The 18,462-nt window shown below is 36.3% G+C and overlaps 1 protein-coding gene across 9 annotated transcripts in view; it reads left to right on the forward strand.

Annotated features, from left to right (window-relative positions):
• Positions 1 to 18,462, forward strand: part of Cep41 (centrosomal protein 41) — a 49,544-nt gene that overhangs the window by 12,840 nt on the left and 18,242 nt on the right. For 3 of the 9 annotated variants that reach the window (XM_010633520.3, XM_010633517.3, XM_010633516.3), the window contains exons 2-5: positions 1,702 to 1,813; positions 2,748 to 2,811; positions 13,162 to 13,209; positions 17,496 to 17,557. In XM_010633520.3, coding sequence (XP_010631822.1) covers positions 13,170 to 13,209; positions 17,496 to 17,557 — 102 coding nt within the window. In that variant the 5' untranslated portion in view covers positions 1,702 to 1,813; positions 2,748 to 2,811; positions 13,162 to 13,169. Of the gene's footprint in view, positions 1 to 1,672; positions 1,814 to 2,747; positions 2,812 to 13,161; positions 13,210 to 17,495; positions 17,558 to 18,462 lie in introns of all 9 variants that reach the window. The other 6 variants (XM_010633515.3, XM_010633512.3, XM_010633521.3 and 3 more) reach the window with 3 other exon arrangements.

Genomic DNA, 18,462 nt, shown 5'->3' on the forward strand with positions numbered 1-18,462 from the left:
CCTAAAAGCAAGAATTTTAAAGAAAAAGGTATGGCTGTTCCATAACATTTCTAGCTCTCTGCTGGCGGTGGAGCACAAATAGCTTTATGTTGTGATTGGTACTAGAAAGTCAGGAATAAGAAATGGGACTGCAGTGGGGACGCAGAAAAGAAGCACTACATTTTTCTTTTGCAGCATGTGTATTTCTCATTAGTCCCATGTAAGGGAAAACTAGGAGGGAAGGGCTCAGGGCTGCAGCTGTCCACACTCTCCCCTCATCATTCTGCTGCCACCACACCTGGTCCCCAGAGACACCCTCACTTCTTAGCTATTTGGCTTTAGTGTAGACAAATCCCTTTGGTTCAGCAGAGACTAGCCTGGAGTTTTTCAAAGGGAACTTTGCTAGGAGACTAGTGAGAAAACCAAAACAAAAGTAAAAACAGGAAATACAGCATAGAAATGATAAAAATGCAGGGTGCCCCTCACCCCCAGTCCCCTTAGTCTAAGATAACTGAGGTCTATTATTAACTTTCCTTTACTCAGTTTACTGTTTATTTGTTTGTTTGATTTTGCTATGATATTGTTTCCCTCTGGGGAACTTCTCCTAAGTCTCCTTTTCCAGGCTTTGTGTATTTTTCTTCTCTTAAGAACCTTTTCCATGGTCATCTAGAAAAGAAATTGGAATTGGCATTGTAGTCAGTTTCTCTTAATAGACAGCAGGTTACTGCTTAGAAGGAAAAATGAGCTTTCCAATTTTTCTAAGGATAAAACAGTTCAAGGCTTGCAAACACAATCTGAGGACCAGTGCTAAGCATTTATAATATGGGTTTTACTTGCCTGGTGTGAAGTAAAAAACACAGTGTCATGAGTTTTTAAATGACACTAAAGAACAGACGTTTTTACTCTAGGATTTTTTTTTTAACCTTTTTGGTATTAAAATAGCAGTTGGTGAGGTTGGGGGTATGGTTCAGTGTGGAGTGCTTGCCTAGAATGCACACACCAAAGAGGGAAAAAAAAGAAGAAAAAGAAAAAATAGCAGATGGCTTATGTTTTTATGTATCAGTTTAAAAAGAAATTTAATTTTAAATATATATAAATAATAAACTTCATCCTAACAAAACAGCAGATGGTAGTTGTGAGGTTTTGCTTTGTTGTTGTTGTTGTTGTTTTTAAATGTCCTTACTTGGCAAAATTAAAAGGTGATAACTCTACAGGTGCCCCCAGTTTTAAAAAAAATTCTTGGTCTCTGAAATTCAAAACTTTGGCCTAGAGATATTTTGTCTGACCCAGAAGTATCCTATGTTGATTTTATGCTTTCAAAAGGTATTTATCATTTGAAGATGTATTTTAATATGTAAATGGTTTATTTTTCAGAGTCCTCCTAACAGGGCATACTGTAGTTAACTGTTTTCAAAGACAAGTGATGCAATTTTTAAAGTTTGATATTCTCTCCTAAGGGACCAGATTGTTACTGTAAGGCAACCCTCATTCAGATACTCATTTATTAACTGAATATCAATAAATATGCTTAGCACGTACTGGGTTCTGAGTAAATACAAATACGAGTAAATTATTGTCCCTGTCTTCAAGTAAATCCTAGACTATGGGAGATCTAGTTGTAGACAGTGGGAATGGGTGTTGTCCATACTCTGGAGATACAGGGGAAGAAAGTGCCTAATTCCACCATGAACAGCTTTACAGAGAAAATAAATTTTACCTAAGGACGAGTTAAGGAAAAGTGCTGTAGACAGACATCTGCCAGAACTGGAGACATTAAGGGAATATTCCTGACCACTTCAGCATTGGATCATGTGCAGAAGATGATGCTGGAAAGGTAGTACCCAGTCTTAATTTCCTATTCCACAGCACCTTACTGAACATAGGGCTTTCATACTTGTAGGCCCGAATAAAGCTTAAGCAAGAAAGCTATATTTTGTCATGTCTTATTCCCTCCCTTGATGGCCTTTGAACTTGCCATGGGAATTTAATGTGGGTGAATGTCTTCTGCTTGGATTCAAAGAGTTAACTACCAAAACACAGTACAAGGGAGACCTGACATAGGCATTTTTACTGACTATAAACTTACCTTGAACCTGATATGAATCTCAGGTCCCACAAGAGCAGATGCGATGGCAGTGACATCAGTGGAGCCCTGGACTCAGGGAGGCAGGATGTGAGTGTGCCAGAGGGGCCTGGCCTAACAACATCTGGAGCACTGTGCTCACCTCTGGATCCTACCTGCCGTTTTTATAGATAAAAATCTAGAGGGTGTTCAGAGGAGATGGCCCAGAAGCCATTATACAAAGAATGACATTAAAAAGAAGAATTTGTTGTAACAGATTTCTTGAGACAGAGGCAGGTGTCTTATTCTGAGTTGCAAGGGTGGATTGAAAGGAAATTGAGGACAAAAAAAAAAGGAAATTGAGGAATTTCCTTTGGCTCAATGTAAGAGATAATGTTTTAAGAGTTTTTCTTATCGCAGTGCTCTTAGATTATTTTGACAAAATGTGGAAATGTTTTGACAGAAACAAGATAAGTACATTCACCTGCCAAAATGCCACAGAAGAGACCTATTTTGAAAGGGGCAGTTGGCTCTTTAGAGTTCCTTCCTCCTTTAAAGTCTATGAAAGTGCTCTCTTTGGCAGCACGTATACTAAAGTCTATGAAATATTTCACTTGTTCTATTTTTTAAGTATCTGACTCTTTATTGATTTTGCCACCTTTGCCTTTATATTAACCCAATTCATTTTGAATTTTCTTATTTTTAGTATTTGACCAAAAGGATACCACAGAACCCAAAGTATCGGCATGTCAAGTCAAGACTGGACACTGGTGAGTAAAGATTAGAAAATTAGATCATTAAAAAAATCCAATAGCTAATTGTTGACAAGTGGCCCATCAAACCTGATATAAATCACAGCTGGAAGTTTCTCACTGTCTTACCTGATGTCTTTCTGGGTTTAGGATTTACCTTTGGAAGCTGTTTCAGTGGTTGTTGTTGTTGTTTTTGATTACTGGTAAAATTTGTATTTACATAATTTTTTTCCATTACCACATAAGAAATAATATAAATTGAAAAAAATGAAATCCTAGAAATTGAAAACATTGTTCAGTAAGTTGCAAGTTTGATGATAAATAAATAGCAGGAGCCATGCTCTGTTTTGGAGTACTTTAAATACATTCTTTCAAACTGGCAGTAATAGATTATACATGTGTATGTTTATTCAGTTCAGTGTTTGCAGAGTGCTGGCTACATTGAAAGCTATGGATCATGGGAGAAAGAAAGATGGTGTAGATTGGGACTTTTGCAATCAAAGAGCTTAGATTCAATTGGAGACAGGCAGACTTGAATGAGTAACCAAAATACAGACAAAATTTAATCAATGCTGCTCAGGTAAAATTCCATTTGAGTATCTTCTTGCTTCTTTCCAGGCTGTTCCATCTTTCTTCATTCTAAGGACTTCTGCCCAAATTCTAGCAGATTTGTAGTCTTGTGAGGTTTGGGTTATTTATTTATGTTTTCTTCAATCTTTTAAAGCTTTCTAAAGAAAATCCACCTGATTAAGATGGTTTTGCTAATGGTAATATGCCTTTAGCAATACTGAATTTTCCACCACTGTCCCTCACAACAATGGAGGAAAGTAAAGGAGGTTGTTGCCTTTGTTTAAATCATCTCATTTACCTTCTTTCCCTTTCTCATCTTCTCAAAATCATTATCTTCCATTATGCACGTTACCTCAAACAACATAAACTTTAAATGTTTCGGATGCACCACATCTGCAGTTGCTGTATCTTGGTACCTTTCTTTCAAATATTTCTATGCCATACAGATACATATTTATCCTTGTGAGTATCCTGTTGGATGAGCAGGTGAAAGTATTATCACTGTTTTAGAGGAAGAGGAAATTGTGGCCTGGAGATTTTGTGATTTACTTGGAGTTCAATAAAGGAGATAAAACTAAGATTGCAGAGTGAGGAAGTCAGTAATGGAGAGTGGGCCCTGAGTCCTGTGTACTGTCTCTTAGACTGTACTTCATTTGTGTTTCCCCTAACCTTGTTTCTTCTGCCACAGATACCCTTAACTCCTCCATCTGTACCAGCTCCCCTTAATAGCAGTGATCACCCATCCTTCTAAAATAAGTTGTTCTGGGAGTTAAGCTCCTAGATTTGAAATGCCGTGGTTTCTGAGGAGCTGGGATACAATTTTAAAGACAACTGTATAGAAATGAATTTCTTTTGAAACCTTTGTACTTTCTTAAAATTAAAAATCTCAAGACCTGAGCTTTATTTTAGATACCTAGATTTGTCTATGCCTTTGTAATTGTTTTCTCCCGGAAATTAAATTGGTATTTATGCACTCCATTCTCTTCAGTTCCTCGGTTCATAACCAAAATTTGACTCAATAATGTTGTGTGAGATTAATTTCAGTTTTTGAATGTTGAGATACTTGTATCTGCAATTTGTAATTCATGTTAAATACATTTATCCTCATATCCTGGGCTTTAAGTTACTTATTTTGTTAAACTCTTTATTTTGAGATAATTGTAGATTCACATATATTCTGAAAGAAATGATAGAGAAAGGCACTAGGAGTAGCCCAGTGGTAGAGAGGTTGCCTAGTATGCCAAAGCCCTGAATTCGATTCCCAGCACCAGAGGGAGGGGGTATAAAAATAAAAAGCAGTGATACAGGGATATTCCATATACCATTTACCCATTTTCCCACAGTGGTAAAATCTTGCAAAACTACTGCATACCACAACTGTGATAATTGACATGATACATACAGTCAAGATACAGAACATTCCCATTACCACAGAGGTTTCTTAAGTTGTCCTTTTCTATCATATAAATGGAATCACATAGTATGCAGCCTTCTGGTTTGGCACTTTTTACTCAGCATACTTCTCCAAAGAATCATTCAAGTTGTTGCCTATAACACTAGTTTGTTCCACTGTATTACCAGTTAGTATTCTGTAGCATGACTGAACTACACTTTAACCATTTGCCTGTTGAAGAACATCTGTGGTATTTCCACTCTGGAGCTGTTCCAAATAGAGATACGATAAACATTCATGTATAGATTTTTGTGTAAGAATATCTTCATTTCTCTGGAATAACTACCCAGAAGTGTAATTGCTGGGTCATGTGGTAGTTTACTTTTTTTTAAGAAACTGCCAAACAGTTTTCCAGAGTGACCATATCATTTTACATTCCCATCAGCAATAGTGGATGAGTAACCCATTTTCTCCACATCTTCACCAGCAGTTACATTGTTTTTGTTTGTTTGTTTGTTTGTTTTGTTCTGTTTAGGCATCCCAGTAGGTTTCAGTGACTTATCATTGTATGAGTTATTTATTTATTTATTGGTACTGGGGATCGAACTCAGGTCCTTGCACTTGCAAGGCAGGCAGCGGAGCCACTGAGCTAAACCTCTGGCCCTCATTATATTTTTAAATTCTCCGATAGCTAGTATTGAACATCTTTGTAAGTGCATATTTACTTTCTGTATACATCTTCTTTGCTGAAAAGCCTATTTAGTTATTTTGTCTATTCTTATTGGGTTTCATTGTTGAATTTTAAAAGTTTTTTTGTGTAAGTTAGCTATTAGTCCTTTGCCAGATACGTGGTTTGCAAGTATTTTTTTTTCCCTGTCTATAACTTGTCTTTTCATCCTCTTAATGGGGTCTTTTGGAGAATAAAAGTTTTTAATTTTAGTGAAGACTTTTATCAATTTTTTCCTCTTATGGACCATGGTTCTTTTGTCAACTTTGGAGAATTCTTTGCCTACCCTATATCCAGGTGATTTATTTCTAAAAGATTTTATAGTTTTAGGTTTTATATTTAAGTCCATCGTATATTTTGAGGTAGTTTTTTATATAAAGTGATCAAGACTAACTTTTTTGCTTATGCAGTTGGTCTAGCGTCATTTGTTAAAAAGGGTTGCTTTTCTGGCATTGAATTCCTTGTTCATCTTTGTCAAAAGTCAGTTGGGCAAATATATGTGGGTTTGTTTCGGGTCTCTTTTATGTTCTCTTGGTCTAAATGTCTATTCCTCTGCCAATACCACGCAGTGTTGATTATTGTAGCCATATAATAAATCAGATACTTCAAAGGGTGAGAATATTCCCACTTTATTTTCCTTTTAAAATTTACTTTAGGTATTCTTATTCCTCTGTTTTCACATGTAAATTTTAGAATAATCTTATTTACATTTATAAAAAGTTACTGATTTTGATAGCAGTTTATCAGTTGGAGGAAAACTGACATATTTACTATGTTGACTAATCCTTAATGTACTTTCCATATCTATTGATTTGCCTATTCTGAAAATTTTATATAAATGGAATCACATAATAGCCTTTTATGTCTATCTTCTCTGACTTAGTATCATGTTTTCAAGGCTCATCTCATCTATGTTGTAGCATCGCCAAATAATATTCTGTTATGTAGATATAGTATATATTTTGTTTATGGACTTATCAATTGATGGGCGTATACACTTTCTCACCATAGTGCTGCTATTAATTAATATCAATGTATACAAGTTTTTGTGTGAACATGTATTTTCTATTTTCTTGGGATATATGCCTAGGAATGAAATTTTTGGTCATGTGGTATGCTATACTTAATTTTTGAGGCACTGCTATACTGTTTTCCAAAGCAGCCATACCACTTTTCATTTCCATCAGAAATGTAGGAGGGCTCTGTTTTCTCCACATCCATGTAACTGTCCATCATTTTTATGATAGCCATCATTGTGGGCATGAAGTAGTATCAGTGTGGTTTTAATCTGCAAGTTCCTAACAAATAATGATATGGAATACCCTTGTGTGTGCTCACTAGTGTTTGTATGTCTCCTATAGAGAAATTTCCACTCAAATCATTTGCCTATTTTTAAATTGGGTTATTTTTCTTCTTATTACAAGAGTTATTTATTTTAGGGGCTGGGGATTTATCTCATTGGTTCTGCCGCTTGCCTTGCAAGCACAAGGACCTGAGTTCGATCCCTAGTACCCTCCCCAAAAGAGTTATTTATTCTAGCTACTAGACTTACCAGAAATACAGTTTGCAAGTACTTTCTCCCATTCTGTGGGTTGTCCACGGTTTTTGTTGTACTTAGCTGGAGGGATGGAAAAACTATATCTGTCCATCTTCTTGGAAGCAGAAGCCTCTGAAACTAGTTTTGTATAGCTTTTGCAAGGGCCAAAGTGTGCCTTATTGCTTAGAGCTTAAAGTATTTTTAAGTCAGTGTGGGAGAAATCTTATTCTAGTGTTTGATTTGTGTTTGTGTTTCAAATTTAGAAACTATTTTAAAATCAACTTAGTCGAGAAATCTTATATTTAATGTTTGTGTTTCCATGCATTTTTGTGACTTACCTCTTTGTTCAGAGAAAGTTTTCTTCTTGGTGTGCAGTGCCTATGGCTTATGCACTAAGATACAAAGCCCATTGGCTTTTGCTATCTAGCATTTGTGCAAATATCATTGTTCTCTGTGCCATGAGGTAAAGAAGGTAAGGAGTCCTGGTTAAAAAACACACAAGAGAAACCTCACAGCCCAAGTAAGAGTAGGGAGTTATCATCTGTGGAATGTGTTTAAGCTCTGCGTTCAGAGCAATGGAAAAGGCACAGGAATGAGTGAACATTTCCTATTTCTATGCTAAACAAATGGATCTTTAATCTTCTACCAAACAGTGAACAATTCAGAGTTAATCATGATAAATCAAGAATATCTTATCTCCAGTTTTTACCCAAATCACCTTTGACTGAGTTCTTCAAAGATTGATACAGTATTTTCCTCCTGGGTAAAGATTATTGTCATTTCTATACTTTTGACTCTTCTTCTCATTGATGTATAGCTGTAGCTAGAAATCTCAGAATTATTTTGAACTTCCAATATTTCTTTTGTTCCATAAGTGCCTGAGTGTATCTTCTCTGCTCCCCAGCATTGCCAGACTGTGCCATGAGTGGATGATGAAGCCCTTACTGCCATTTTGTTTGGGCACCGCCACAGGGTTATTGTGTGTTTTCTCTGGGTTTCTGTTCTGCTGTGCTGCAGGCTGATTAAGGGACACTTTCCAAACCACAAGGCTCTCTCCTTTATTAGTGCCTTCACTCTTTTGTTAGCTGCTTTTTCCTCTCACTTCAATCAAATTTCACATTTCTTTAGTGTTCCAATTCTGTAGATTTGCTCCACTCGATCTTTTCTAGCTTATTTTTATTTTTGTAAAATTTACCTTCCTTTTATCTTTGCACAAACTTGTTATTTCCTGTTTTCTTCTTTAGTCTTGGCTTTTTCTGAATATTCAGTAACAGCCTTGATCTTAAGCACTCAAACTCATTACAGACTAGGCACCCTTCATTTTTATTTGGTATTTGATTCTGTCTGTTACGTCAAAGGAAGGAATGTACATGAAAGGCTTTTACAAACCAGAAAGCATTACATACATGTATAACTTATTGGGGTTAACAAAGGACCAGTATGCTTCCTTTCATGCTTTCTGCTTCTTCTGAGCCAAAAGAACTTCTTCATAGAGGAGGGAAATATTGAAAAAAAATAAAGCCGTGGAGTTGTTGCTTAGCAACGGACTTTGTGCTTTATAAATCTTACCCACTTTATATTACTGCTGTTCAGAATCACTTGCTTTTTTTACAGACTTGGTACAAGTAGTGTCATTAAATTATGGGAACATAATGGAAAAAACCTAATGAATGAGTCATGCACTTAATCGATTGTACTCTATCTTTGCACAGAACTATTGATACAGTAGATTTATTTCTTTCTCTTGATTCTAATTGTAAAACTTTTGTTATGTATCTTTCATTGCAATTTAAGTTGTAAACATGGAAGAAACTAAAACCATCTTTTATATGTCTAGGTTGCCTCTGTAAATATGGGTAGTCTGTAACATAACTACATACAAATCAAATTGTGCATAGTTTAAAGAAAACCACATATGTAGAAATTCAAGCCAAAGAGCATGTAATTATTTATGTAATAAAATACCTTATGGTAAGGATTTTTCAAATGGTAGGTCCTTTACAGTATGTTTCATTCAGCAAGTATTTTTGAGTTTCTCCTACACTAGATGATGGGAGAGATAAAGATGGTATGTTTCTATGAGTGTGCATAAACATGCATTTGCACAGATAAATAAGCTTGGGTTTTCCACCAAATAAAGTAGCTAAGACAGTCCAGCCCGGTAAATTCCTTGTGAATAGTAGCTGAGTGCTATATGCGTTGGAAGAAGGGAAAGGTCACTTCCTGCTGGGTGAGCTAACATGGAGATATGTGAGCAAACCAAAGGCTGATGGAGTTTTGTCAAGTTGAGTAATTAAGGCAATGCTGAAGTAGTAGATAAGTTGTTGGCATCTTTAGTGCTAGAGCAAGGAGTTTAAATTAGTTTGTAAGCAATGGAGAACCACTGAATTTTCTTTTCCTTTTTAATCAGTCATCTAGGAAAATTTGGCAGTAATGTTGAATTTCAAAAAAAATCTTAAATTAATTCTCTGGTAATCTTTTAGGTTACCTTTGTATAAAACAAGATGCTTATGAATAAGTGAGTTATTGGCTCATTTTTAGTCTTTTTAAATGGTAGAAACTGTTTTCTGCAGTAGTTAGATGTGGTGAGGTAAGGCACTTAACATATAAATGTATAAATAGGATAAAATGCTACTTCTCATACTTTCTAAAATTATTTTTAGGAATTTTTTGTGTTGACTGGGGTCAGTCACCCCACTCTGTTTTCCTAGTACAAGCAATGTAAAAATCCTCCTCTCTTTTTCCTCTTCCATATTTGGATAGAATGAATGTCTAGAATGAAGAAAGCTTATTAATCACCTTTGAATTGTTCATAATTTTGTCAGGTATGTCATAAAAATAACTACAAAAGATTTTGTTTCTCCGACTTCTCCTCTGGTAGGAAAAACAAATAGTAAGTAAGACAGCTTACCTCAGTGCCCTGTGAGGATCTCCTGATATGACTGTGTCAATACACAAAAAATTCTGGTAGTTAATAAGGAGATTAATTTTAGACACTGTGAGTAGAAACTGTTAATGCTTAGAAATGTAATATTTTAATAATGCAGATGTATAATCTTGGCTGTTGTTTTTTATTCCTGAGGGAATTTACAGTATCAGATGATCCCCACTAGTTACAGTTAAGGAAATAGTAAGTCCTATGAATTTGCCTCATAATGAATCATGTTTTAAAGTAACACAAGGGGTAAGGACATATCTCAGTGGTAGAGCATGTCATTGGATGCACAAGGCCTAGGGTTTGATTAGAAATAATTGTAATACAACACAACTAGAAAAGCCAAGTGTTTTTTGCTTGGAGGAATGAAATTCTGGCTTACTTACTTGCCATATCATTGGACAAATCAGTAATCTTTTTTGTTATCGTTGTTTTTCAGTTTTTTGACTAGACTATTTGAAGCTTCCCTCGGCAAAAGAAAATAATGGCCATGTCAAAATGGATACATATTGAAGATATACTCCTAAGTGAAATAAATAAGTCACACATGTGTAAATACCAAATAGTTTCCCTGGTGTGAATATTCTGCAACAATGCATAAGATTCTAATAAGATTACTGACATTTAGAAATTTGAAGAAAGGAGCTAAAGGTGTAGGGAAGGTGTGATGCGTAGGGGAAGAACAAAAAGGGAAAAGAAAAAAATGTGAGAGAATGAAAAGATGAAAATAAAGTGTTTGTAGATGGGGAGGGGAGGAGGGGGTGAAGGGAGGGCAGAGGTAAGGGGAAAAAATGAGAATCAAGACTTGCCATGTAGACATACATGATCCCAACAATGAATGTAACTGTACTGTATCCCTAAAATGTACCAATAAACTCAATAAAATTAAAAAAAAAAAGCATAAGGGACACAGGGACACATAACCAAACATTACTTAATTTAAAAATTTTTAAAAAATTTTTTGAGACAGGATCTTGCTTTGTAGTTCAGGCTGGCTCTGAACTCATTATGTAGCCCAGCCGTAGCAGAGATCCTCCAGCCTTACCCTCCCTAGAGCTGGGATTACAGGCATGTGCCACCACGCCCAGCTTCAAACATTACTTTATAAATATTTTAAGAACAATATTGGGAGAGGGCCGGGGATTTGGCTCCGTGGTTCTGCTGCCTGCCTTGCAAGTGCAAAGGCCTAAGTTCGATCCCCAGTACCAAAAAGAAAAAAAAAATTGTAGGAAACTGAACAGCATGCTAATTTGTTGTCTTCCCTCTTGTTGACCAGGAAAGTCTTGTGTGTCCAGGAAAAATTCATGGATTTTGCTGTGGATCAAGGATACAGTGATTCTCCCTTTCTAGTCCTGATACAGAGACTATAGAAAATATAACTGTATCCCTAAAATGTACCAATAAACTCAATTAAAGCTGAAAAAAAATACAGTCAATGTTAAACATTTTTTAAAACTTTTATTACAGTAAAAGGCACATCACCATCAATGCTCTTCAAAATACTCCCCTTGCTTCAAATACACGTATCATCATTCTTGCCACTTTCTAAAGCAGTTCTGGAAGTACTCCTTCGTTAAGTGTCTTTTTTTGTGCTGTCTCCTAGCTGCCTTGATGTCTTGAATTGAATCAAAAACCTTTACCTTTCCTGGTTATTTTGACTTGGGAGAAGAGCCAGAAATCACAGTGCCAGACCCAGTGAATAAGGTGGATGACGACACACCATGGTGTTTTCACAAGCCTGCCTTTCCATTGGGTGGCACTTGGCAACAACACTCACTGTACTTTTTTTTTTTTATCATGCCTCATAGAGATACAAAGGAGGATTTACAGAACTGCTTCAGAAAGTGACAAGAATGATGAGATAAATGTGTTTGAAGAAGAGGGGAATACTTTGAGGTGAATTAATATTAATGTGTCTTTTACTGTGATAAATTTATTCACCATATATTTTAATCACCCTTGTTTGTCTTAAGATGAAACAAACAGAAACACCCAAACAGTTAAGTTTTCCTTCATGATGAATTCATGGTAAAAATTGAATAATGACAAAGCAAATGTTTTGTTTTGTTTTTTTATTTTTGAGTTGAGAGCAACTTTCTCTGCTTCTGACCCAAACACGAAGAAAAGTTAATAGTCCTTGAAAACAGTTCCTGCTGTTAATAGGAAGCTTTTTTTTTTTTTTTTTTGGTGGATCCAAAACTGGGCTGAATCTAACTAGAGCCTCTCAAGGCTTAAAGTTAGGAGCACAATTTTAGAAATGAGAAATTACTTTGAATGTTTTCCTTTGGCCATATGTTTAGGTACCACAGAGAGAACCGAGTCAGATTACAGTATGCCCAGTAAAAAATAATAGCCCCTGTTTTGGGAAATAGAATTTAATTCTTTCAAAAACCAGAATGATCCTGGCCTAGTTTTTTTTTTGGTACTGGGGATCAAACTTGGGTCCTTGCACTTAGGAGAAGACAGGTGGCGGAACCACTGAGCTAAATCCCTGGCCCAATCCTGTCCTAATTTTAAAGTATGAAAACTCTCCAAACCACATTGGCTAGAACCTAGTATTGTAGAACTAGGCCACAAAGCACAAGGGCTGGGGACTGTCCACAATGGTGGGAATGTGTTGTCATTTCTCAGTGATCAAGTCCATGGTGAATACTAGCGCCCAGCCTGTGTGGTCTAGTTCAGGCTATAACATCAGCACAAAGAATAAAAGGCCACATTCAGGAAAGAGGAGGGAACCACAAAGACAAAGCCAACAGGAAAGGGTTGCTTGGGTAGCCACAAAGGCACATTTTAAACATTCAAACAACTTTGCTTTTTCTTCCCTTTCCTTTGTTTATCTTCCCACCAAATAAATAAATAAATAAATAAAATTATGGCGGTGGGGGAAGCATATGGAGGAAGAAAGCCTTGACTCAAAAAGGAGGAGAGATAAATCATTGATATTGCTTGAAACTGCTAAATCATATTTTTATGCACCCCAGTTTAAACACATTTGACTGAAACATTTCTTCAGTTCCACATCTTCTGTCATGATGCTGTGTAATCCAAAAGATTGTTATGTGTGGCCCTTTTGCCTGCTGTCCACAGTCTCATGGGAACATGATGGGGAAGCTTATGGAGTACAGTACTTGTTCTCCATTCCATTTCACAGTGGTGCTCATTTTCTTCCATTAAAGCATATCTAAAATTCCCTATTTTCTTTTTAGGTAACAGTATGACAAAATATATTGAGAAGCTAGAAGAGATTAAAAAAAGTGAGTAATGCTATTGACGGCTTGGGAAAGTAGAGCTCAGTAATATTCTATAAGTTGGTTTTTAACTAACCACCATTCTCTACTGCTGATATGCACAGAGAGCTGTGGGAGTCAGGTGAGGCCAGCAAGTGCCCAGAAGGATGTGGGAGACACTAGACACCCTCTGGGCCAGCTCCTAAGATTGTGGCCTGTGCATCTGAATTTTGCCCAGCCTCCCTCCATCCCACAGGGGATCGATATTGGAATGCAGAATGAGGTCTGGTGGCATGAGCCCAGCTTAAGCAGTCAGGATCCGAGCTTTGAGTTTCCTTGTACTGTAGTCTTTGTGGACTTTTTGAAGGCACTTAATCTTTCCTCTCTTCTTATTTGGTCTGTACCTGAGATATGACAATAATCTCTCCTCATGACATTCTTATGAGTATAAATTAGAGTGTATTCACAAAGACTTAGAGGTATAAGGAAGAAAGAGCTTATTCTGCATAATCTGTTCATTGCAGTGTTTTCTTTTAATTAAAAATCATATTTCATGCACGTCCTTTTTAAAAACTAATCTTCTGTAGAGATATCTTACTAGTGACTGAGTGCATTGCCCTTGCACAAAAATCATAGTTTTTTAGTCTGTTCAAAACTCTGTAAAATGCACATACCAAGGCCAGGATTAAAGAAGTAAAAACATCTGTTTTCTCAGATGGATTTGCTCAAGTGTTAAGTAAGAGAATCCAGTTCTAGGAGAGAGTTTAGCTAATGATAGCGAAGAAGTATTCTGATTATGGTTCAGGACTTGACTCTGGCAATGGACGCCTTCTTGGAAGAGAAAATTCTAAATCTAGAATACACAGTAATTTTTTACACAGCATACTTTTCAATTTAAAATGATGTTTGTTTTGAGTTGGTACATGGGGAAACCCCATACAATGGATATGGACTCAGGAACAGCTTTCTACTATCTATTTGCCATGTCCAGCTGTAAGAGTTAGTGCTGTAGACCCTTTCTTTAAAAATATGTAATATTACAAGCTCCTTCTCTTTTTCTTATGCATTTTATATCATTATTATAAGTATGTATAAATTAAATGTATATGAAATATATTAAATTTCCAAACTATGAAAAAAATCTTATTTACTTACCTACACGTCACTCTTGTCATCCTTCATTCATTCACCTAGGCAGACAATATCCAGCCAGCCTGCTTCTGTTTAGGTTTATGGTCTCTTTTGCCTCCTTTCCATATAGCTGAGTATGAACTCACATTATCATCACCAGACATTTGCCCATAAAAATATCACATTCTACCCAGATTGGCGAAACCTTGCATGAAACATTTTTTAGTGTGGTTTCTTGAATTTCTAAACCTTAAATGGAGATTATCTTCCAGAAGTACCACCCTTGAAATGGAGTCCTTGGGAACACCACTCATCTTCCTTTTCTAGAAGTTGTGGGCTTCCTTGTAGGAAGACAGGAGGTTCTCACCTTGATCACATGCTTTGTGCTCATTCTGACAGAATTACTTTATATTCTAGTTTGGCATCTGCATTTGTGGAGCCATTTCCTTCTCTTTCCCTGTCTTCTGGTATAAGTGTTCTTTTGGGTCAAAAGGAAAAAGAACATTGCCTTGTTTCATGACACCCTAGACCCATGACTTTGCTCGCATTACCTCAGATGCCACGTCTCTCTGTGAAATCACAAACCTTGTTGTGTTACTTCCTTTGATTTGTCTTCCACTGTGAGCCCAATTTCCCTTTTCTTTGCTAATAACACATTTTAACAGAACCTTGAAAATGCAGAAATCCTTTGTAATCTGAACATTCTTTCAACTCTCTCTGGGGAAAATAGACACTCATCTATTGACCATTTACAAAGCCTATTCTTGGTACCTGGTGGTTAGATGACACTCGTTGGACCAAGTATGAAACATCCTAGATAGTCAGGTCTCTGTCCTTCCAGTAACTCGAGAGAGGTAGGCTGAGACCCTAGGCTCACTGGAGAAGCAAACCTTGATAGCATATCTGAGCCGGGAGGCTGAGCCGGGAGGCTCTGCTCCTATACAGAATCTGAGAAGCACAGTAGCAGAAGCTCCATTCTTAAAGCTCTGTTCGTTCTTACGGAGACAGACTGACAGAACCTTCCAAGTCATCCTATTTATAAATTTAAAACTTGCTGTCAGACGTCTAGTTTAATCTTTTATCTCTTGAGTAATAATGTCAGAAAGTCCTACTGATGGCTGTCCTTCTAAACCAGAACCAGGTACGTGGTGTTCAGGTTGCGGTGTAGAGGGAACTGCAAACGCTGTGCAGAGAGGTATCAATCCTTAGGCTATAGCAGAGCCTGGTGTTTCTTATAATCTCTGTTTAGTTCAAAGGGATTTTAACGTGTGCATTTTATACTTAGAAGTATTTCAAATATGTAACCATACAAGAAAAGAGTATCAGTGGATAACTGTCAAAGTACAAACTATGTGAAAGTTATCGACTGTTTCCATAGGCTGCTTCATTGCCATTTTGATTTGCACAGGTGACTTTTGCTGAGCAAATTGATGGCAATTGAGGGGAGCACTATAGTTATTCACTTGTACTTTTGAAAGGCTCTGCTTAGCCTGTTTGGATCTACATCCTAACTCTGTTGCCTCTAAGTTACTTTATTGTATCCAGAAGAAGCTGCTCTAAGAATTTTCTAGAAGTAATAGTTTATTTTGCAAATTGCTCTCTTCAAGACATTTTAGGACAGAGAAATTTTAATTCCCTGCAAGAAAGGGACACATATCAAGTGAAAGTCTTGCTACATTTATTGAAGGCTATTTTGTAAGTTAATATCATTTCCTGACTGAATGTTAAAGTACTTGGTTAACCAAGTTTGCATTGTCCTCTAAAGAAACCATCCGGCCAGTGGCGGTTTTTTAGAGGATTCATGGAACTGATTAGTAATACCAAGTAAATAATCTTAAATACCTTTAATCCTTTCTTTTGTTGCTAGGAGTCTTGGTTTATGAGACATTTATGCTGTGAAGGCTGTAGCAATTATCCAGCTAACCTTTAGTAATTCTGAGATAATGAGCCAGTATTTTAAAGAAAGCGGGGCATCAGTATGCAGCCTAACAGAGGAGGGAGGGATAAAGGTGGGCAGAGTTTAACACTGAAAACTTTTCAAAATTGGCAGTCATCCTCAGAAAAGTTTAAAGAAGCTAATTTTTAACATGCTTCTCTGAGACTCATTCTTGCTTACATGAGATTAGTTCAGTTTTTAATAACTTTTAATGTGTTAAGAATTATGAACACAAGTGTACAAGTACTCCTCATTTGAATTATATCTCAAAACTGTAATGATAGTATTTGATAAATATTGGTGTTTGGGTTTTTTTTACTGTTTTTAAAATTGTAGTAAAAGCAGAAACAAAATTTGGCCTCTGAACCATTTTTAAGTATATAGTTCAGTAATAATGTTGTGTTCTTGGCGTTAATATTCTTTTTTTTTTTTTTAACTTTTTAAACTTTTTTTGTGTAGTCCGGGCTGGTTTTGAACTCATTATGTAGCCCAGGCTGGCCTTGAACACACAGTTAGCCTCCCAAGTGCTAGGATTACAGATATGCACCACCATGTCTGGCTAACATTAATATACTTAACATTAAGTAATAGTGTTAAGTATATTCTTATTGTTGTGCAACAGATTTTTCAGAACTTCTTCATTTTGCAAAGCTGATTTTTTAAAAGAGAAACTGATAAGAGATTATCAAAACTAATCAAGCCAATCTTAATCTTGTGGCCAGCACACATGGACGCACACATGCACATATGCACATATGCGCAGTATCCTATGTCTGTAGCACAGTTTGCAGCCATAGGAAAATCACGGCTCTCTTTTGAAGCCAGTCTGAATAGTAGAGTGTAAACATCTTACCAGCTGTTTGGCCTGGAGCAACTCAGCTTCTTGGGTCTCTGTCCTCATTTGTAAAATGTAGACATTTATTCCCTGCTTTATTCTGAAAAGAATTTGAGACAGCTTATAAAAATACATACCACACGAAATGTCCACAGTAGAGACCGCTGAGTAAAAGGAAAATGGCAGACAATGCTTCTGGATAGCCAAAATAAAGGGAAAAAATGAAGAGATGATACTACCTGCCTGCTTGCTTTGAGCATGTCATGAAGATCAAATGAGTTAATACTGTGTATGTAAAAGCATAGAAAGGACTTGAAAGGTATGCCATATAGTTTGATGACTAAAAAGAATTAACAGCTCTAAGAAAGCAAAATAAATCCAGATAAATGTCTGTCTTACCTTGCTTTTCAGATTATAGATATAAAAAAGATGAGCTTTTCAAGAGACTAAAAGTTACCACTTTTGCACAGTTGGTAAGTTAAATGATCTTGCTATTGGGTTAGAAACTATTTTATGCTGCTTTACATTGAACATTTCTAAATTCAACTCTAGGAACTGTTTGCGGGTTGAGGGAGTTGCTTCTGGTTCTTTGCATTTTACTTGTGGGAGGATTAATTGGCATGGGGTTGTTTATGTTCATACAAGAATGGTGTAAAAAAAAATTTTTTTTTTTTGGCAGTACTAGGGATTGAACCCAGAGCCTTGACCATGCTGGGCAAGCATTCTACTCCTGAGCTACACTTTCAGCCCACTCTTTTCTGTGATAAGAATTTGTAAATAAATATGCCCTCTACTTTTAATTCATCAAATTTTTGGCTTAGGTTTTATTTTACTTTGTACTTTGTGTGTGCATATGTGTGTGATACTGGGGATTGAACTCGTCCTTGACCCTGGCACCAACCTATATTCTCAACCCTTTTTTAAACTTTTTATTTTGAGACAGGATCTCGCTGATTTGCTAAGTAAGTTGCCCAGGAAGTGATCCTCTTGTTTCAGCCTCCCAGGATGCTAGTATTCTGGACCTAAGGTTATTTAGACCCTTTTCTCTGTGGAAACCAAGTAATTTCCCTTATTCTAAAACTGGGCTTTTTTCCAAATTGTTCTACTGTGAGTTATTTTATTACTTTGGGCAAATCATTTTCTTCTTTCATTTTAAAATTATGCACAAGAAATCTTTGGCCTGCAAAAAAGAGTTCCATTAGCATAATGTAGGTTAGATTTGGGGCTTTATGAGCTATGAGAAGTGATTTAAAAAAATGAACATTGTATTTAGGTGTAAAATTCTGTCATCAGTATATTCATAGTTATATTTATTTCTTCATTGCATAGGGAATTGCTAGTACCTTTTTTTTTTCCTTTTTTTTTTTTTTTTTTTTTT

Source organism: Fukomys damarensis, unplaced genomic scaffold, assembly GCF_012274545.1.
Source record: "Fukomys damarensis isolate Sample0158 unplaced genomic scaffold, DMR_v1.0_HiC HiC_scaffold_4, whole genome shotgun sequence".
Taxonomy (NCBI): domain Eukaryota; kingdom Metazoa; phylum Chordata; class Mammalia; order Rodentia; family Bathyergidae; genus Fukomys; species Fukomys damarensis.